Source organism: Phaethon lepturus, unplaced genomic scaffold, assembly GCF_000687285.1.
Source record: "Phaethon lepturus isolate BGI_N335 unplaced genomic scaffold, ASM68728v1 scaffold15842, whole genome shotgun sequence".
Taxonomy (NCBI): domain Eukaryota; kingdom Metazoa; phylum Chordata; class Aves; order Phaethontiformes; family Phaethontidae; genus Phaethon; species Phaethon lepturus.
In genome coordinates this window covers 28,684-48,940 of record NW_010522738.1, presented here as the reverse complement: position 1 = coordinate 48,940, position 20,257 = coordinate 28,684, and the positions used below count along the sequence as shown (strand labels likewise).

At 38.0% G+C, this 20,257-nt stretch overlaps 1 protein-coding gene across 1 annotated transcript in view; it reads left to right on the top strand.

Moving 5' to 3' along the window:
- LOC104616784 (chromodomain-helicase-DNA-binding protein 7) overlaps window positions 1–20,257 on the top strand; it is a 52,689-nt gene that overhangs the window by 17,584 nt on the left and 14,848 nt on the right. The window contains exons 11-21 of the mRNA XM_010281910.1: window positions 4,608–4,784; window positions 6,282–6,425; window positions 8,861–9,116; window positions 13,478–13,688; window positions 14,208–14,403; window positions 14,618–14,785; window positions 15,441–15,620; window positions 15,904–16,014; window positions 16,099–16,304; window positions 18,356–18,555; window positions 19,158–19,317. Coding sequence (XP_010280212.1) covers window positions 4,608–4,784; window positions 6,282–6,425; window positions 8,861–9,116; window positions 13,478–13,688; window positions 14,208–14,403; window positions 14,618–14,785; window positions 15,441–15,620; window positions 15,904–16,014; window positions 16,099–16,304; window positions 18,356–18,555; window positions 19,158–19,317 — 2,009 coding nt within the window. The remainder of the gene's footprint in view (window positions 1–4,607; window positions 4,785–6,281; window positions 6,426–8,860; window positions 9,117–13,477; window positions 13,689–14,207; window positions 14,404–14,617; window positions 14,786–15,440; window positions 15,621–15,903; window positions 16,015–16,098; window positions 16,305–18,355; window positions 18,556–19,157; window positions 19,318–20,257) is intronic.

The window sequence follows — 20,257 nt, the reverse complement described above, 5'->3', positions numbered from 1 at the left end:
AGGGAAAGCTCAGTTCTTGAAAGACTGTAAGACAAATGCAGATCCTTTTGTGTCATGGCACATGACCAGTTAAACCTGAGTTCATACGGTGAGACTGTGGTTAAAAGGGCTAGTGTAGTGCAGCTGTGTAGGAGGAAAAATATCTTTATTAAAAGAGTAGAAAAGTTAACAACATTCTTCTCTTTGTCAGTAATGTAGTGAGTAGTCCAGTTCTGCCTCGTTCTCGCTTCTTCAGAAAGAGTGTTGAAAAACTGGAGCTGTTAGAGCAAAGCTACAAGGGTGGTTGTGAGATAGAAAATACGCTTTTACTGGGAAAGAACTGAGTAAGAACTGTTTTGAAGGTGGTGACTGTGGCACAACTTGACATGCCATTAGGGCAAACAGAAATAGAATCACGTACTTAGAGTAGAAAAACACACAGTAATTTATAGTAGTTAGAAGCTACATCTGTTTGGCCTAGAAAATAACCATTTTCTCAGCAATTTGTCAAAGAAACTTTTAAATCAAAATTATATATGCTGCTCTTAAAGAAGATTGATTTGAATAGCAGTTGCTACACTGAGGTCTAATGGCTTATATTCCTTAAGATACTAATCAGATTTAACTTCTTACCTAGATGTATAATACACAAATGAACTGGAATTGATTTGTACTTTTTCTGGTTTTAAAATTATTTCTTATCAGAGAGATATTTTGTATAAAATTTTAAAATTTTACTTTATACGCGTACTGTCTCTACTGAAGTGTTTCCTGTGTTAAAAATCATGTTTGTTTGTTTGCTTGTTATTTAAGCAGTGCTTGTTCTGGGTATGGTATTCTTAGGATGCAGCAGTTACATAGCATGAAACCTGAGGGAACGTCATCAGAAAAATCCCACTTACTGTGCAGACTCTTAGGGTCATTTTGGCAATATTGTTTTGTTGATCTAAAGGCAACAAAAGGATCTAAAAGCAAAATGCTGCAGAAAGTTTTGTTCCCCCTGTTGCCATGTTCTTAACTTGCCTCTTGCAAATGACCATGGCAGTCTTTTGACCCTGTAGCAAGTAATGACAAAGCACTCATGGCACAGAAAAATGAATCATTTTCTGCTAGCTTTGCTCCTTGAACAAAGAGGAGAATCAGACAATTGCCATGGTTGAGGATAAAGGAGAAATGGAGTAAACTCTTCCTTTTGGTAGCAGCTATCTTAGATGGGTCATGAAATTACCTTCTGTGTTCCATTCTTTGTAAGACTGTGTCACCTGTGAAGCACATGGTAGAAACTGAATTATGGGGAAAAAATCCTCTTCATGTTCTGACAAAAAGAATCCCCATGTAGTGTTCAGTCTGGCATCCTCTGAAGTACCATCAGTGGGCATGCGATGGGGGACAGGAAGGGAGAGAAAGGAGGCAGGCTTTGGCAGTACCATTTCTAGTCCCTTTGCCAAACACATCAACTCAGACATTAGCATCTTTGGCTTTTTAGGTCTTAACATGAAAAAAGGCCTCTCCAGCTGAGCTGTTTCTCAAAAAGGCAATTAAACATTGAGAAAGTCTGAGGGGCTTTGAAGGGTGATAGTAAGAGACAGCATGCATAAGAAGCACCTACCCCATCTGCAGTAGTGTGATTTTCAAGATTCAGCACCAGTAACCAGAGTCAAATTGTTCTGAAAACCTAGAGAGTAGTTGATAATAAAATACATTTCTGTAGTTGTGTGACTTCAACACTAAGGACCCATGCTACCAGAGGTATTCCCCTAAAAACCCTTCCTGCCTTACTGCTTGTGAGGGTCACGTAGGGGTGGCTGTTCTGGTGTTCCTGAGCAATATAACTGAAGGGTCCTTCTGTGGGCCTTCCCTGGTTGGTATATCAAATAAACCAATTGCTTTTCTGTAGTGTTCTACCTCTGAGAAAGAGTTCTGTTGTAAGGTCAGGAAAACGATATATGCCAAATAAAATTAATGACAGAGCCCTGCAGAAGAGTTGACTTGTTTGTGAGGGAAATTTACTTCATGGTGTAATGAGGACTAAAAAGATAAACCGCCTGGCTCATGTGTAGAAATGAATACCTTGTCCTTGGTTGATTTTAACTCAAAATAATGCTATTGATGTTCAGGACTTTTTCTGGCTTACCTGGTTCATTTCTTTTGTGCCCAGTGGGTGTTGGCTTAAGAGAGTATTTTCTTACCTGCATGGTTTTCTTCCCTGCTGGGAAGCTATCTATGAACATCGACAGCATAGGATTACCTCAGATTTCTGCAAAGAATAGTTGGCGAGCAGCAGTTTAAGGCAGTATTACACCAACAGGGACTCTGTCTTTCACCGAAGAGGACACTGAATTGCATTTCACAAAGTGGCTGCAACTTGTTTTTCCAGATGCCTTCCAGCTATATGTAATTGGTTAACATACACATTTCTTGCATCTGTTCTCTTGTTCCTCAAAGTGGATTTTGAGGTTGGTGGGAAAAGACCATAATAATGTGTCATGGTTCCCATTGGTGGAATGTGCATCATCTTAGAAGTCCACTTAATACACATCCAATTGATCTTCTCAGTTTGTGTTTGCTAAGAGGTAATATCCCAAAATATAACTCAACTTTTATATTCATATCTAATTGTTGTACCTCGTGGCTACCTCTGTTGCTTGAGTTACTTCCAGAAGAATTTCCCAAATAGAACAGGAAACTAGGAGACTGCTACTTACTAGGATGATTGTTTTCCTCAGATGGAAGAACTTCTCTGAGTGAATGGATAGGAAATTCCTGTGGTTCCAACATCAGAGAACTTCATTTGGATGTCACACTGAAACAGGATAAATTGAGTCCTAGTTGCCTAAGAATTCACCTGTGACAATGCTATAGGTCACTTTCTACATTTAAATTTCTCAAATGTGACATTAATGGGATTACTTAGGATTCTTTCCCATACTTCCCCAAGTGCTGGAGGCCTGAAACTGTTAAGAACATCATCATTCACTTAAAGCTCTTGGAGAACTCTTGGAACTTCCTGCTTGATTTATTCCTGTGTTCTTCAGTACAGAATTTGACAGTCTTTCAAATAATGTGAGCTCTTGTGGCAAGACCACTATGCGTATTTTAATGTGAGATTTAGACAGCTCTAAGTACATAATCAGACATCCCTCTTAGGATTTTTTGCTTCACCTGGTTGTTCTGCTTCGTGTAGAGATCATTTTTTAAGAGCGCGCTTGCTGTACACTTGTGATGTTGCTCATGGAAGTGTTTTCCACTACTTGGAAAGAATCTCCTGGGCTGCGTTCTCAGTATTTTCACAGTTATATCTGGCTCGTGAAAAGGTTACAGCATTTCAATTTGCTGGCCTTCTAAGTTGCCCACTTAATGTATCTTCATCTGCTGTTTGTTAGGTAACATCTCTTTTTCTCCCTAAGATAATAAACGTTTCTGGACTGTGCCATGAGAAAGCACTGTGAAGCAGGTCCTTACTTCCTCTGAAATATTCTTGATGTGCATAGGTAGATTTAATGCTGAATTCAGGATATCAGGTTTTCAATCATTTTATTGAGTCAGTAGCCAGTTGTGATCCCCATGATTTGGAGAGGGTTATATATGCAGGTCAGTTGCAAAAGGATTCAGACTTTCACATATTTGAAGGAAGAAATAGTCACCTTACTGTAAAATACCTGTTTCTTTTGAAATGTATTCAATATACAGCTCATGACATAGTCCTGCTTTGAAAATGTAGAATGGCCTTGAATTTGTGTGAGGCCCATCCTTAGAGAGACAGTGTTTCTCTGCAAACTCAGTGACACTGGAAATACCAAATTACATTTTTCTTTTAACAACATTGGGAAGAAACATAGCGTAATGTTAAAAAGATGTTGATTTTGTGATCTTGAGTAAAGTTTAGTCAGGGTTTTTTTTGAAAAAGAGTCTTAGTATCAGCCCTGAAAATAAGACCCTCAACTAACCAAATAAATAGTGAATATGGTGCCAGGCATCAAGTAAGTAGTCCTGTTGAACTTTCCTTAATACTAATTTACAAAAATATCAAGAAAATGTATGCAAGGGTATACATTCTCCATTTAAGAGTTCAGAGATTTGCTTCTTTTCAAAGCTGTTTAGTAGAACTGTAGGTGTTTTGGCTACTTGGTGTCCACCAGGAAAAATTAGTGTTTAATGGGAGCAAAATATTCTAATAGTCATAAAAATGAAGCCTTAATGTACTGCTGCCTTATTTGTATTGTCTGGGAGGACCGGCACATACCTTTGATTTAAAAGAAGATAGAAAATTATCTTGACGAAGTCTGAAAACCTTATTTGAATATTGCAGCAATACTTTAATGCTCCAAGGCATTAGTATAATTCATATGAATTAAAGACCAAAATACTTCTATAACATCTTTGTAATGAATATGCAGCAATTCTGTAGGCCTTTTTACAGGGTTAAAAACATAGATAGCATAAAAACAGTAGTAAACTTAGACATTTGTATTCCCTCATTGAGTCAGCAATAAAGACTTCATTTACTTAAAATATCTTGCCCGTTGTACTGTTCTGTATTTTTAAAGAATTAATTTTGAAGATGAAACAAATGTAATTCCTTTCTTTGCAGGAAGAGAGTTTACTGTAACTTTTGCTGTTCTTTTTAGGGTCGTGTGATAAAGGGGTCCTATAAGTTCCATGCCATTATCACAACATTTGAAATGATCTTGACTGACTGCCCGGAGCTGCGTAACATTCCATGGCGTTGCGTGGTCATTGATGAGGCCCACAGGCTGAAAAACAGGAACTGTAAGCTTTTAGAAGGACTCAAGATGATGGACCTGGTCAGTGTGTACATCTCTTACATTTGCATCTTCTGTATTTTTATTATTCCTGATTTATGGTTTCATCAAAATGTAAAATAAGATGTTTTCTTCTCAAGTAAAAGCATCAAGTGCTAAGAAAAATGAGAGAAAGCAGATGAGTTAGAGAGTCTTTAAAATACCTGGAAGCATATGAGTCCTCGAATTTTGGAGTCCTGATGTCTCATAAGTAGTTTCCTTGGTTTAGACTTAGAACTATGTGGAATCTCTTAAGAGAATAAATTTGTTCTTTCCTTTCTCTCTTTTCATGTGACTTACTCCATAGTGGCTTCTTGACATAGACATTTATTTAAATGTATAATGTGGGCAGGTGGACAAAGAACAGGTGTGAGTTAAACTGCTCTGCATTAATGTCAGCTCTAATGTTAATTTGTTGTGTGGCCATAAGGATGTTCTTTCAGACTGGCTAAGGAAGGGAAAAGCGAGTTGGTTTCTGATGCTTACATAAATATGTATTATGTTATGTGCACAAAGTATGTGTATTAAGCACACAGAAAAGGTGGTGATGTTTTTTAAAAGTATTTACAATTTAAAAAGCAGAATTTTTTTTTTCCTTTTTTTTTTTTCACAGAAGATTCTTTAAAAATGTGAGGCATGCAGTCATGCTAAATTAATACTGGAACTCAAAATCTCTTATTTCTGATAAGAATAAAAAGGAATAAACATCACCTTACACAAGCACTGGTGACCTCTAGGTCACTTTTAGGTTCTTTTTCCCCTGTTTGTTAAACAATACTTTTCTTGAAGGAGTCTTAAGACTTAACAAATGAAGGTTTGCAAAAACACTGTATACAATTTATTTTCCTTATTATGGTTGCTATTAGTGGAAAGCTGAGTATATAGGTGTGGCTATAGATGGAGATAGGGAACTTCTCAGTGCAGTTTTTGTTATACTACTAAATTCGTGTTTGACCTTGAGCTAGTTTCGTAACCTCTCTGGGCTCCTCTAAAGCAATATGCAACTTTTGTTCTTGTCTCTGCCAGTCTTATGCTCTCTTGTATGTAGATGGAAAGTGGAACTCTGCTTCAGGTTCCCTATGTTAGAAACTTACGCCTGCCCTGAAGAGATTCATGCACTGAGAGCTACTGGAGGTGTAGTAAATGGGTGGGTTTATACTGGAAGTGATGGGATAAGTTCAACTGTTATTTTGCCATTTAAAGTTCATTGTATTTGTGAAAAGGCTGGGATGTTGTGGATCAGTAAAATCTCTTCTTCTATCTGGAGGATTTTTGGAGGTGCTTAGGTAGTGAAGTATTTTTCTGGGGTATCATGGAAGGAAGGCCAGAATACTAGTTAGAAATGTCTTGAAAAGAGCTATCTGTAAGTGGTTGGGGGAGGGGAAAGGAAGCAAAGATGAGCTACACATACAGGAAAAAAAAAAAGAGGTAATTTTCTGTATTTCTCATTTGAAAATGAATTTAGATGGATTCCTAGGCAACTGTTTCTTAACCTTTCAGGAACATAAAGTGCTGCTTACTGGAACCCCTTTGCAAAATACAGTAGAAGAACTGTTCAGTTTGCTTCACTTCTTGGAACCGGGTCGATTCCCATCTGAAACCACATTCATGCAAGAATTTGGTGATCTGAAAACTGAAGAACAGGTAAACTTCTCCTGCACACTTACTTTTCTATGTAAATATTGTGAATTTATCCATTTCATTATATCTGAACTTTATTACTTCTTTTTACAAGTAATACCTACCTCCTTTTTGGGAGACCACAGTAGTTTTATCCCTGTTTTTTTGTTTATTTTCCTTTTGGTTGAGGTTTTTTGTTTTGGCCAAAAGTAATTTTGCCTGGGTTTTTTTATCCTTTGTTCATTGGTCATACAGAAACTGGGAAAGTTTCCCCTCATTAAAATGTGGTATTTAAAAATGGGAGTGGGGTACCTTGTAACAGTTGCTGGATGAAAATACTTCTAGACTTGCCTATTCACTCTGAGAAAATTAACTTGTTAGTTGACATTCTTCCTTAAGCATTGGTATCATAGTGGGGGGACTGTCCTTTGTAGCTTCTGTGGAGTTAACATCTGGGAGTTTTATCAATGACTTCTGTGCAAACAGGAACATATTTGAAACCTAGTTTAGCAAGAGGCAACCAAATGGAGGAAGATTTTTTTTTTTGACTGACTCAGAAACAGATTTTTCAAGCTGTCCAATAAAAGAAATGCATAAATCAATGCAAAATGAAAGACCCTCAATGCAACATGTTTTAGACCTAAAATGTAAAAGCTTCTAATCATCATACATAAAACTTAAATTTCTTCTTGTATGTATGAAAATCTTCTAAGATGTCAATAGATAACAGTCAAATTACTTAACATTAGGAGTTAGCTGAAGCATGGAATCTTAATTTAGGCACCTTAATTTGTCCCTTTGCACCCTGTGATAACCTAACGTCTTGATTGCATGCATTTTTGTGTCAACTTTATGTTGGTTTTGTCTGAAAATTCAATTTCTGGTATTTCTGACTTTTGAGTGGTTGAATTTGTTAACTTCCTTTCAGAGCAAATCTTTCATAGGCATTAGCCTAAATTACAAAACAAGTCTCTCCTCAGCCCCTTGCCTCCTGGAAAAATCATAGCGTGTCCTGAGGGAATCATAGGATATGTTTCCACAGATTGTGCAGTCAGTTGCATGCCAGTCAGGCTGGACTCTGACCTGATTGGAAGTGAGCCAGCTCTGATGCAGAAGCCATGTAGTCCTGTTAATATAGTGTTTGAGCTGGAGTTAATATAGCCTAAATTGCACCATAGCTTTTGTTTGGCCAGCTCAAAATGTCAGCAGAGCAGAACTGGAAATTTTTGAAGCCGTACATGGAAATACTACTAAAATAATGCCATCAGCCATGAGCAGAATTGGAGCCTGGATTGCTTGGGCCAGAAAGTTGTGGAAGAAGTGCCTTTGCCGCCGACGCACCATTAGATGTTTTGGAATTTGATTTATCTTTTAAGTGATGGGAGAGATTATGTGTTGGTGACTTAGGTTTTCTCCTCCATTTCTTGTAATCACGTTCCATGTATTGTTCATCCCTCTGTATTAACTCATCTTTTTCTTGAAGCTGCTTTATTACTTAGGGAATGATGTAAATTCAGGAGAAAGTGTTTTTTGTTCATGTGTCTGCTATGCAGCTCTGCAGCTCTGCATCAGAAGATGGTGACCAATTTCAGGGTAAATTATCAACTCTTCAACACTGAGCTGGTTTGTACTTTGATGAGGGACAACTTAAAACAGCCTAAATGCCAGTCTTTTTCAATATGGAATATTTTTGAGCTTTTTATGTAAGGGGACTTTGGCTAAATTTTGTCAAGGTTTTTTTTTTGTTTGTTTGTGGGGTTTTTTTGGTTTTTTTGTGGTGTGGTTTGTTTTGTTTTTTTGTTGTTTTTTGTTGTTTTTTTTTTTTTTTTTTAAGGAAAATGGACACACACACACCCCTTCCCCACCATCTAGGACGTGTCTTAAAGTATATGCTACAAAAATCTGGAGACATTGAAAATTATCCGTGTGTGAAAAAATTATAGAAATAAAATGTTGTCATTTTTAGACCAGACCTAAATAGTTTTCTACTTCAGTGGATGTCAAAACTAAGGAAATTGGAAGCAGGCATATAAAGAGAAAAATAGCATTAAACACTGTGTTTCGTGGTTAGAAGGTAACTGTAAAACTTGATTTTACAGTCAGATTTGCTTATATAGCTGTGCTTACTTAGGACTAGCTTTGCATGACTGGTGTGCAGTACTGTCCTTGTCTAGAAGGATAGTTCTAAGTGAAGTCTGTTTAATAACATTCACTAAACAGAAATGATGCACACTAAAGATTGATTTTACAAGTGTGTATCTCGCCGAGTTAACAAGGAGAACTCAGTCTCTGGGTCATTGAAGAAAGATTTTTTTTTTTTAATTTTTTTTTTTTTTTACAAATTCTCTCTACTTGTGATCTGAGGTAGGGAACAGGAATTTTAAAATTAAGGGAATGTAAAAAAAATATTTGAAACCTTACAGTTTTAATTCAGGTATTTAATAACATATGTTTCCTAGGTGCAAAAACTCCAAGCTATTTTGAAGCCGATGATGCTGAGACGTCTCAAGGAGGATGTAGAGAAGAACTTGGCCCCCAAAGAGGAAACCATCATTGAAGTTGAGCTGACAAATATTCAGAAGAAATACTACCGTGCTATTCTTGAAAAGAATTTCACATTTCTTTCCAAGGGTGGAGGTCAGGCAAATGTGCCTAATCTTTTAAACACTATGATGGAACTGAGAAAATGCTGCAACCATCCATACCTTATTAATGGTAGGCCTCCTATTTTTCTCCTCATTCAAAAAAATAGTTGTAAGGAAGTTCAGTAAATTAGAAATTCTATTCTAGTATGTCTTTTTTATTCATTGATTTTAGGTAGAAAAGTGAGAGGCTCTCTTAGGTATGGATATCTGCTGGTCAGGAAAGCATTGCTTTTGAAGACATCTGTGCTGCTTTTTTCCAAGGTTGCCTAGCTCTGACAGAGTTAGTGTTGGCATTATCAAGTTTTCCTTTCTGTTATTTCTGACAAATAAGACTTCACTTATCATGCAGGTTGTTGGATGCTGGCATAAATACGGCAAATTTTTCTTCAGAGTTGCAGTTAATGCTCTCTGGAAAGAAAATAAGTAGCAGCTATGAGATAGTGACATAAAACTTCTGAATAAAAGTTGTGGGATAAGAAATTATGATCAGGCGTGCTTTTACTGATACGTGTTGTCGGATCATTTTTCTAATTTAACTAGTCAGATTTGTTTGAATGTCATATTAGACTTAATGATGAATACTCTTTTTCAGTGTGATGCCATTGGTTTTAGATCAAGATTATCTATGGAAGGTACTGTATGATGAGCCAGCTAGCTATAGCTGTCTGAAGTATGCTAAACTGTATGTGGTGGTCAAATCAAATCTTCTTTTTGAGGATGTAACACAAGCCTCTCTACAGGGTTGCATTCTACTAGTTTCTTGTTTCTTAATGTATATGATTTATGCTGTAGTTGGTTTAATGCTGGTTATAAGCTTTGGTGAAAGACTGTTTAGTTCAAGATCCATATGTGATTTCAGGTTTTTTTTTGTATGACTGCCATATTGCAGCGCTTATGGCTTTTTTTCCTTGACATTTTTTGGGGAAAAATGCTTAAACTGATTCATGAAATGACATCTAATTATATTTCATGCACAAGCAATCACTCCAAAGGTTTGACAGAGGGTTACTCCAAAGTGCTTCAATCCATCCAACCATGCTGCTGTGCTGCTCAGTTTCTACAGATGAGCATACAGTAAAGTAGCTTTGTGGTTCTGGTAGGGGTTTTCTTGTTTGTTGGTTCTTTGTTTTAAGTTAACCCATTATTTAAATGAGTTTAGCAGAAAATAGTTCAGGATGTTCAGGTTATGAGCTTCTGAACTTGATGCTTTTTAGATTTCTTGGTTTTCAGCTGGTTTTACCCTTGCTATTATTTTTCCTTATATCATGTTTGCTAAAAGAAATAAAAGTGAATGTTTTGCTCCTACTTTATTTTGTCAAATTGAGTTCATGAGTAGTGCTTGCAGTGTTCCCTAGAGCAGTGATTTTTTTTCCTCCTGAGTCTTGTATCATTTAGTGTCTGTTAGAGGCTGCTGAAGTCTAGGTGGCTATATAGAAAATTTCAAGTACTTTTTGATGACTGTATTTTAACCTTAATAAAGGGAGCTGCAGTTGTCTCTTGGGCACTTTTGCCTTTATAACATTTCTGTGACTTCTGAACGTTTGGACTTGCGTGGTGTCATGCAGCAACATAGCAGGTGGGTCAAGCCTTCACATTTGATGGGAGTGAAAAATAAGTAAATTCTGACTGTTATTAGCGTGGAGGATGGAACTAAACAAGTAACATCCTATGTAGTTCTAGGATAGAAAATAGTCTTACATCCTGTAGTTGTCTGAGCTTGAGGTTTTATTTTGTTGATCGATAATTAACATCTTTGTACTGAGAATGATGGCGCAAGTTTATTGTAGCTCTACCAAGAGGTCTTGCAGTGCTAGTACATAATGTTGCATCCTGATGATTTGTTGCAGTAGCAAGTTCTCGAGACTTAACTGCTTTTATAAAGGGGTCTCTGAATCCTCCTCATTTTCTTCGGGGTTGCAGGTTTTGTGAGCAAGAAGTACTACATGTGTATTTGAATATCCAAGTAGAACACTGTATGTTGTGTTTTGCATAGAAGTTGCAAGCAAGTCTTCTAGATAACCTTCTGTGGCGTTTAACTGAAGATTATATGATGGAAGTAGTATGGTAGGAATTGAATGTGGAATGGGTTTTTTGTTTGTTTCTTGAGTGGTAGATCTGTTCTGTGGAGGGGGGAATGGTGGTCTGCTAAGACTGTCTTTGAGTAGGGTTCTAGAGGGAGTGACTGTATTTTGTGTGTTCTCCAACCAAGTTGGGCAAAGCGTTGTCTGTCATTTTGCTTAGAGCTGGACTCCTTGTTTTCTCCCTAGCAGCCATTCTCAAGTATTTATACATCATTCCTTGGTCTCCAAGAGCCAGCAGAGGGGAGTGCCTCTGTACTTAGACATCCTACAGTGTTGTACATTGGAAAGGTTTCTTACTCTGTTCCTTATGCCCCCTTGAGCCCTAGAAGCCTCTCCTAATTAGGCGTGGAAGTGGGAGCTTCCCTGGTGGACCAAGCACACATTCAAATACCTTCCTTTCATCCCCTACTAAAAATCAGCTAGGATAGGAATTAGTATTACAGACCTACAGGTACTACGTCAAGTAACTTTTGGGTGATGGGCTACTGAATATTTATCACTTAATTGCAATTGAAGTAAAAATTAAAAAGACAGGGCAGTGTTTTACAGGGTTTAGCTAGGACAGGTTTATCAAAAGCAGATTTTTAGAGGTCGTAGTCTCTTATGGAAGTCAGTCTTGCTGAGTCCGAACTCATATTAAGAAGTCACCCTTTATTAGACCTGTTGTGGTGTGCTTGGATTAGGTGGTTTGCTTTTGCAGTTGCTGAGTTTGCGTATTGGTTTACTTCATAGTAGTGAAACTTAAATTTGGATGTCACAGTTGAGTAAGAAATAAATGATGTAACCAAGAACGATCACTGAAGTTACTTGAATGAACTACTTGGCAGCCTACTATATCCTGAAATTGCCTAAGCTCAGTACAGAATCTGAGACTTATTACCCAAAATTCTGCCCATTTTACAAGATGAGGAGTGAGCTTGGAGTGTCTGTGCTATTTTCGCAGGGATTTATTTTTCTTATGTGCACACCATTAGGATCAGTAATGCTTGGAGTAGGGAATCCAGATAAGGAAAATTCAGGAATGTAAAACTACCTTCAAGCATGGTCACATCTTGAGTCCGTTAAGTTCCATAAAAGCTAGTAGTGCAAGTGTGTTCAGTAATGCAAAGCTGTCAGACAGCCTGCTTAGGGTAGTATGTAGTTAAGACACTGCATTACAGCAGGCACTGAACCAGCAATCACACAGAGAGGGTGCGTTTGCATGTTTGTTTACAAGCATCTACTCAGAACTGGGATATGAAAAATGCTCAGCAGAAGCCTGGCAGTAAGCTGTTCTTCCCCCCTCTCCCAGCCCTCCCACCTTTCCTTGTGTTATTCAAAAGTAGTATTGAAGCTTAATATTATACAAACCAGAAATACTTCATAAACTAATTTTGTTTAAACAAACAAACAAAACAAAAACAAAAACACGCCACCCAAAAAAACCCCCCACCAAAAACAGAGGGACTGAAAAAGACAGCTCAAAAAAGGTGCTTATTTGGATGTGAAATAAGCTTAGAATGAAGGTTCCTAACCTTTTACATAGCCATAGTAACCTGATAATTTTTGGGGTAGTGGAGTGACATTAAAAATGGAATAAAAGCATAGGAGAGGTTGAAGAGAAAACTTGAGTCTTCAGGTAACGAGCAGTACAAGGAAATATTTGCTGCTGTGGATATCATTGATAGGCAAAGGGCGTGGCAAGAAAGAACTTTTGACTAAATCTGGAAAGAATATATACATTAGATAGCTTCGTCAAACTGAACAAGAAACATATTCAGTAAGAAAAGAAACTAAATATAAGGTAAAATAATAATTTCACAAGTGCTTATTCTGCTTTCCCCCCACCCCCTAATTATTTTTTTCGCTGTTTGCATTTTGATTCTGTAATTAATAATGCAAGGAGCACATCCAGGTCATGCGCATGTTTAAGCCTGGTGTTGGAGGCACAGACATCAAACGTGATTTGTATTCCTTGTATTTTCCTGTGGAAACGAGATTTTTTTCTTCTGTGTTGCATTTAAAAAAGGACAGAAAATTCATTTGATCAGTTGGAATATGGTTTACTTTTTAATATTTTTTCTTAATTTTTCATTGAATTGTGTGCATCAAATAGTTGTATGAATTTATTTAGGAAACGGTTTACTCCTGTTTAAGGGGGCGGGGAAGAATGAATACTCAAAGTTACTTTTTATTTATGCCGTATTTGTGTATATGTTTGCTTTAAATTTAAGCTTAATATTTTTTATAAATGTTTATTTGCATAATACTTAAAACATTCCTGCAGCTTCTATAGGGTATTGAAGGCAAGCTCATTGTTTATTAATAAAACCCTTTGCAGTGTTCATGTATTGCTGTCCAATCTTTGCAGGTGCTGAAGAGAAAATTTTGGAAGAGTTTAAAGAAACACACAATGCCGACTCTCCAGATTTTCAGCTCCAGGCAATGATCCAGGCTGCTGGCAAGCTAGTACTGATTGACAAGCTGCTGCCAAAACTGAAGGCTGGTGGCCACAGGGTGCTTATCTTTTCCCAGATGGTGCGCTGCTTGGACATACTGGAAGACTACCTCATTCAAAGACGGTGAGAGCAACAATATAATACAATTCTAAATAAACTGTGCTTTCCTCAGTGGCCACAGTATTTAATGTGTGAGTAATCCATATTGAAAGGGATGAAACTCAAACACTTTACAGTATTTTCTGTGGTGATCTGACTAAAGGGAAAAGTATACCTGTAAGTTGCAAGTACTGAGATTTTTCTTTTGGGTAAATACAAAATGACCTCACATGGAGAGCTTTAAACCTCTTAGTTTACTACTCAGTGAAATGTTTTGGTGGCTTTACAGCTTTTTAGCTTAAGCCTGAATGTTTATTTTATTCCATGGAGTGAAAGTCTGTTCTTTACCAAAAAGTGCAAAGCAGGAAACAAAGTAGTATGTCTTCCACTGATGAAGTTAGTGTATACAGAAACAGTCACTCAATTTGTTGTAGTTCTTTTGACCCTGTAGTAGCATAGTTTCCTTTTGTTTAAATTGCATATTCCTGAAGAGAAACAATGCCATTGTAGTGAAGTTCTGCTTATAGTGCATCTTTATTTCAGGTACCCATATGAACGAATTGATGGCCGAGTAAGAGGCAACTTGCGTCAGGCAGCTATTGACAGGTTTTCAAGACCTGATTCTGATAGGTTTGTTTTCCTGCTGTGTACAAGGGCAGGAGGTTTGGGCATTAATCTTACTGCTGCTGATACCTGCATCATTTTTGATTCAGACTGGAACCCCCAAAATGACCTCCAGGTAATATAATGAGATGAATTTTTCTTTGCCTTTTTGCTGTGCAGTTTTCTTCAACTACAAGAGAAATTATCCTTTGTCCCTCTCTTAAAAGCATAAATATTATTATTTTAATTGAAAGCAGTAACTTCTAAAGTAACTTCTCTGTACTGATTATTTTAAGTGTTGTTCTTTCTTTTGTTACCTGTAACTGAGTATCTGTCTTTTGTTTCATCAGGCTCAAGCACGATGTCACAGAATAGGACAGAGCAAATCAGTGAAAATTTACAGGTTGATAACAAGGAATTCTTATGAAAGGGAAATGTTTGACAAAGCTAGCTTGAAGCTTGGTCTTGATAAGGCTGTGCTACAATCTATGAGCGGAAGAGAAAATGCTACAAATGGGGTGAGAATTAATACATTGAGGTGCATGATCAACAAATGGTATGAATGTGTAAGACTTTTCTTGCCTGTTTGAATTTTATCTGGAGAACAGTGGTTTTCAGGTGGGAGTACGGCATGTATTTTAAAATAGGGTTAATTAAGGGCAAGGCTGCATGAACTGGCTCAGCCTATCTAATGGCTCACTTACTGCCAAAAGGGGGCAGGTGGAGTCATGTTCCCTCAATCCTCATCCATTCTCATCATTCCACCCTTTACATTATGTTGATCCTGACACTTTTGGGAGTTCTTCTAGTCAGTCTTTTCTGGTGTAGCCTTTGTGCTTTGGACTTTTTTTGCTTTAGTTTTTTGTCAGGTTAGTAAGCTAAATCTGCTCCCAGGAGGAGTTCAGCAGTCGTCAGAACTAAAGAGATTCAGTGACAATGAATTATTAAATTGTTTAAACCACTCGTATAACTTCACCCTACAAATGTTGTTGCTCGTATTCTTCTTTTAAAGGTGACTTCAGCATGAATGTTTAATTGACCAACACCACATTATCTTAGAGTTTCAGTTCTTAAAAGGCTAATAAGAGGACAACCAGTCTGATTATGCTGTCAGATGTACACATGGGCTGATGTAAAAAAAAAAAACCCCAAACCCTCTCTTACATGTTACAGGTGCAACAGCTTTCTAAGAAAGAAATAGAAGATCTTCTTCGAAAGGGGGCATATGGTGCTCTGATGGATGAGGAAGATGAAGGGTCTAAGTTTTGTGAAGAGGATATTGATCAGATTCTCTTAAGGCGAACGCACACAATTACTATTGAATCTGAAGGAAAAGGCTCAACATTTGCAAAGGTGTGTATTGACGTTCAGAGAAAAATTAATAAAATGTGACCAGGAAAAATGGAAGTAGTATTAAATTGCCTTCTATGTCAATTTAGTTTTTCAATGTACTTGTCTCAGATATTTTCCTCATAAATGTTGGGGTATCTGTATTTCCAGTCATGATAGTTTCCAAGCCTACCTTTTTTCTTTCCTGAAACTAGGTAAGTCCTAAGTATTGTATTTACTGGTGAAAATAGATATCCTTTATAGCATGCAGTTAAGAAACCAATGCATGTGTTTTCGTATTTGCTAGGCTAGTTTTGTTGCATCTGGAAACAGGACAGACATTTCCTTGGATGACCCTAATTTTTGGCAGAAGTGGGCAAAGAAAGCTGAGCTGGATATTGATGCTTTAAATGGAAGGGTAAGAGCTTTATGATAGTTCTTAGTGCAATTAAATTGAAGATTTCTCCCCTCCTAAATTTCTACATTTTCACTTTCATTTTAGAATAACCTAGTTATTGATACACCAAGAGTCAGAAAGCAAACTAGACTCTACAGTGCAGTCAAAGAGGATGAACTGATGGAATTTTCAGACCTGGAAAGTGATTCTGAAGAAAAGCCTAGCACAAAGCCCCGTAGGCCTCAGGACAAATCACAGGGTTATGCAAGAAGTGAATGTTTCAGGGTGGAGAAGAATTTGTTGGTTTATGGGTAAGGATATATGGATTAAATATACTGATTGTAGCTAAAGAACAGAAAATATGGAAATTGTATATAGTAAATAACTCATCCTTCTCTTGGACTCATTCACTTAATCTGTTAACTGTGTAACCTTTACCTCATTATGCTGTATACATGCCTATGAGATTTTAAGTTGCTATATATATAAGTTGCTTATATATGTGTTATTTAGCTTAAAGTATCTTGAGTGTCTCACAGATGGCTATGAGCTCACTGGTAAGATATGTAGTTTTGTGATGATGGAGTATTTGTTTCTGGTTTCTTATAGTGTATAGAATTCCTCAGCTATCAAGGTTTAATCTCTCTTTTCTAAGTGTTCTGGAGAATAACAAAGTGTGTTTGTAAAGAACAATGTGGTTGTGCGTGGTGGGTTGACCCTGGCTGGATGCCAGGTGCCCACCAAAGCCGCCCCATCACTCCCTTTCCTCAGCTGGGCAGGGGAGAGAAAATGTAACAACAAGCTTGTGGGTCGAGATAAGGACAGGGAGAGATCACTCACCAATTACTGTCACGGGTGAAACATCCTCGACTTGGGAAAATTAGTATAATTTATTACCAATCAAATCGGAGTAGGATAATGTGAAATGAAACCAAATCTTAAAAACACCTTCCCCCCACCCCTCCTTTCTTCCCGGGCTCAACTTCATTCCCCATTTTCTCTACCTCCTCCCCGCAGCAGCACAGGGGGACGGGGAATGGGGGTTGTGGTCAGTTCATCACACGTTGTCTCTGCTGCTCCTTCCTCCTTAGGAGGAGTCCTTAGGGACTCTTCACACCCTTCCCCTGCTCCAGTGTGGAGTCCCTCCCACGGGAGACAATCTTCCACGAACTTCTCCAACATGAGTCCTTCCCACAGGCTGCAGTTCTTCACAAACTGCTCCAACCTGGGTCCATTCTACGGGGTGCAGTCCTTCTGGAACAGACTGCTCTAGCATGGGTCCCCTTGGGGTCACAGATCCTGCCAGCAAAACTGCTCCAGTGTGGTCTTCCCATGGGGTCACAGCCTCCTTTGGGCATCCACCTGCTCCAGTGTGGGATCCTCTATGGGCTGTAGGTGGATATCGGCTCCAGCATGGAGCTCCGTGGGCTGCAGGGGCACAGCCGGCCTCACCATGGTCTTCACCAGGGGCTGCAGGGGAATCTCTGCTCCGGCACCCGGAGCACCTCCTGCCCCTCTGCACTGACCTGGGTGTCTCAGAGTTGTTTCTCTCACATATTCTCACTCTTCTCTCTGGCTGCAGTTGCTGTTTTCTTTTACCCCTCCTTACTCTGTTATCCTAGAGGTGCTACCACCGTCACTGATGGGCTTGGCCTTGGCCAGCGCCAGGTCCATCTTGTAGCCGGCTGGCATTGGCTCTGTCGGACACAGAGGAAGCTTTTAGCAGCTTCTCACAGAAGCCCCCCCCTCCCCGTAGCTCCCCAGGTACCAAAACCTTGCCACAAACCCAAAACATTGTGAAATCAACAGTCAGTCTAGAGGTTTTCAACATAGATTCTGGTATTTCAGCACCACTTAAATTCAGCTATTTGATACTTTATATTTTTCCCCATTGGATTTGCCAATTTGAATTTTTTCCGTTTGCAAGCAAGTAGCTATACCTGACTGCTAACATAGTGGGCTTCAGAATGACTGTATTTTAGGAAGTTGCGTACAGTGATTGCTAATAATGGATTTCAGGAACAAAATAAGAATGATTCCCCAAATCCCATGCTTGTAGGAATTGGTTGAATTTCCTATTGTAGCTTACTGGGACCATTAGAGTTAAACATATGTACTTTATTATTTTGAGTGTAGTTCAAGTGCAGCTTTACGAGCAGTGAACTTATTGCCTGTTCTGTAAAATAAACATTGTTAACTCTTTGGTGCTGGAGGTTGGATTCCCTGACGTAACCTGCAAATGCAAAATGCAGTAGTGCTAACAGAGGAGGTCCCAACTTGCTTGGTACCAGGAGTTAAATTGAAAGTCACAAATTAAAATACCAGTGCCCTGGCTGCTGTATTGAACATATTTTTCTTATAGCTGGGGTCGATGGACTGACATCCTCTCACATGGGCGCTATAAACGTCAGCTAACAGAACAAGATGTGGAAACCATCTGCCGGACTATCCTGGTATATTGTCTTAATCATTACAAAGGGGATGAAAATATCAAAAGTTTCATCTGGGATCTGATCACTCCAACTGCAGATGGGCAAACTCGAGCTTTGGTTAATCATTCCGGTATGTCTACCACAATCAAATAATGATGCTAGTAAATAGGAAAGAATTACTTCAGTCATGCTATGTATTTAGTTTAAACTATAGCCATTCTGACATGTTGTAGGATCTTGTCAGATTTTATGAGTAAGGTGGGCTTTGAACTTGTTCCATGCTTAAAGGGGAAGTCTCCCTCAAACACGTTGTAGGATGTAGTGCTCTTTCTCTTAAATCAGTTTTGAACAAATATTCTAGCATAATTTTTAAGTGGTACCTACTGCTGGAGTTAATCTCTTTCAATTGCCATAAATCAGAAAGCTTGTTTCCTTATGGCCTTTCAGGTTCATGAGAGGTTTTACAAGAAATATTTATATAACACTATTTTCTGGCTAGCGCTCTGAATTTTTGAAATCTTCATACCTAAATTTGCATGAAAGTTTTGGTTGATTTTGTTATTTGCAATTTTCTGTACTGAATTATGTTGCTGTTCAGTTTTTGGTGGTTGTGTTGCCCACAAAGGAATTAGTACAGCAGTGATACTTAGCTTTAAATGTATGTTTGTAATGCAGTTTGGGGTGAGAGCTTTTCTATTCAGATTGTGTAAGAAATACTGGGGTTTTATGTAGGTCTGTCTGCACCAGTGCCCAGAGGGAGAAAAGGCAAGAAAGTGAAAGCCCAGAGTTCACAGCCAATGCTGCAAGACGCTGATTGGCTCACAACATGTAATCCAGATGTATTATTTCAGGAAGACAGCTATAGGAAACATCTCAAACATCACTGTAATAAGTAAGTATTAATAAATATTTCATTTAGAGGGTTGATTTTTTTTTTTTTTACTGCATGCTGCTTTTTTACAACTTCTTTTGGACATTTTTAATAGAACACAGGGCCATTTAATAGGATTTAAATGCCATTATTACTTTTTAATTTGGGGAAAATCGTATTAACAGGTATCTGGATACTTCTGTAAGTTTTTTTTATGACTGATCAGTGCTTAGAACACAGTTCTGAAGAAAATTGTTTTCTGCTTACTAAATAAGAATGGAATCAGATGAGATTCTTTTTACCATATAAAGGAAACACTTTATCCCACACTAAGTCTTATTTCTCTTGACAGTTGTCTATCTTTAAACAGAAGCTATTTGGTTTTTACCCTTCTTGTGGGGTCTCTGGGGCTGATGTCCTTAAGAGTTCTGTTCCTTAGATGTTAAACTCAAATATCCAGTTCTTAGTTTCTGGAGTTTCATGTAGTAGTTCACCTATGTGTGGGTGTGTCTCTTCTCTTCATTCGTTTTCTCCCTTCCTCTTTTGCTTTCAACATCATACAGAATATTTCTTCTTTTCTCTGTTGCTTGAGATAAAATTCCTCGCTGAGCTCTCTTACCTGAATCACTGCCCTGATTAGATTTTTGCGATTCTAAATGTGTTACTAAACTGAAAGCCTTTGGGAATAAAGATCATTGTATTTTGATTTGGATATTACTTTGTTTTATTGTTGTATGAATGTCTCCTAAGAGCCTCTCTTTGATTCTTTTAGCTTTTGTTTTGTAATAGCCGAGTTATTTTTGTGTAAGCTTCTTTCCACAGTGTCCTGGCCCTCAGTTTCAATTTTGCTTACTATAGTTTCCATTTACGGACACTGAAGCTACCTCTTGTCCCAAAAATATTTTGTTTTGGGGTTGGGTGGAGGTTGTTTGCTTTCTGGGGGTTTTGTTTTGTTCTGGTT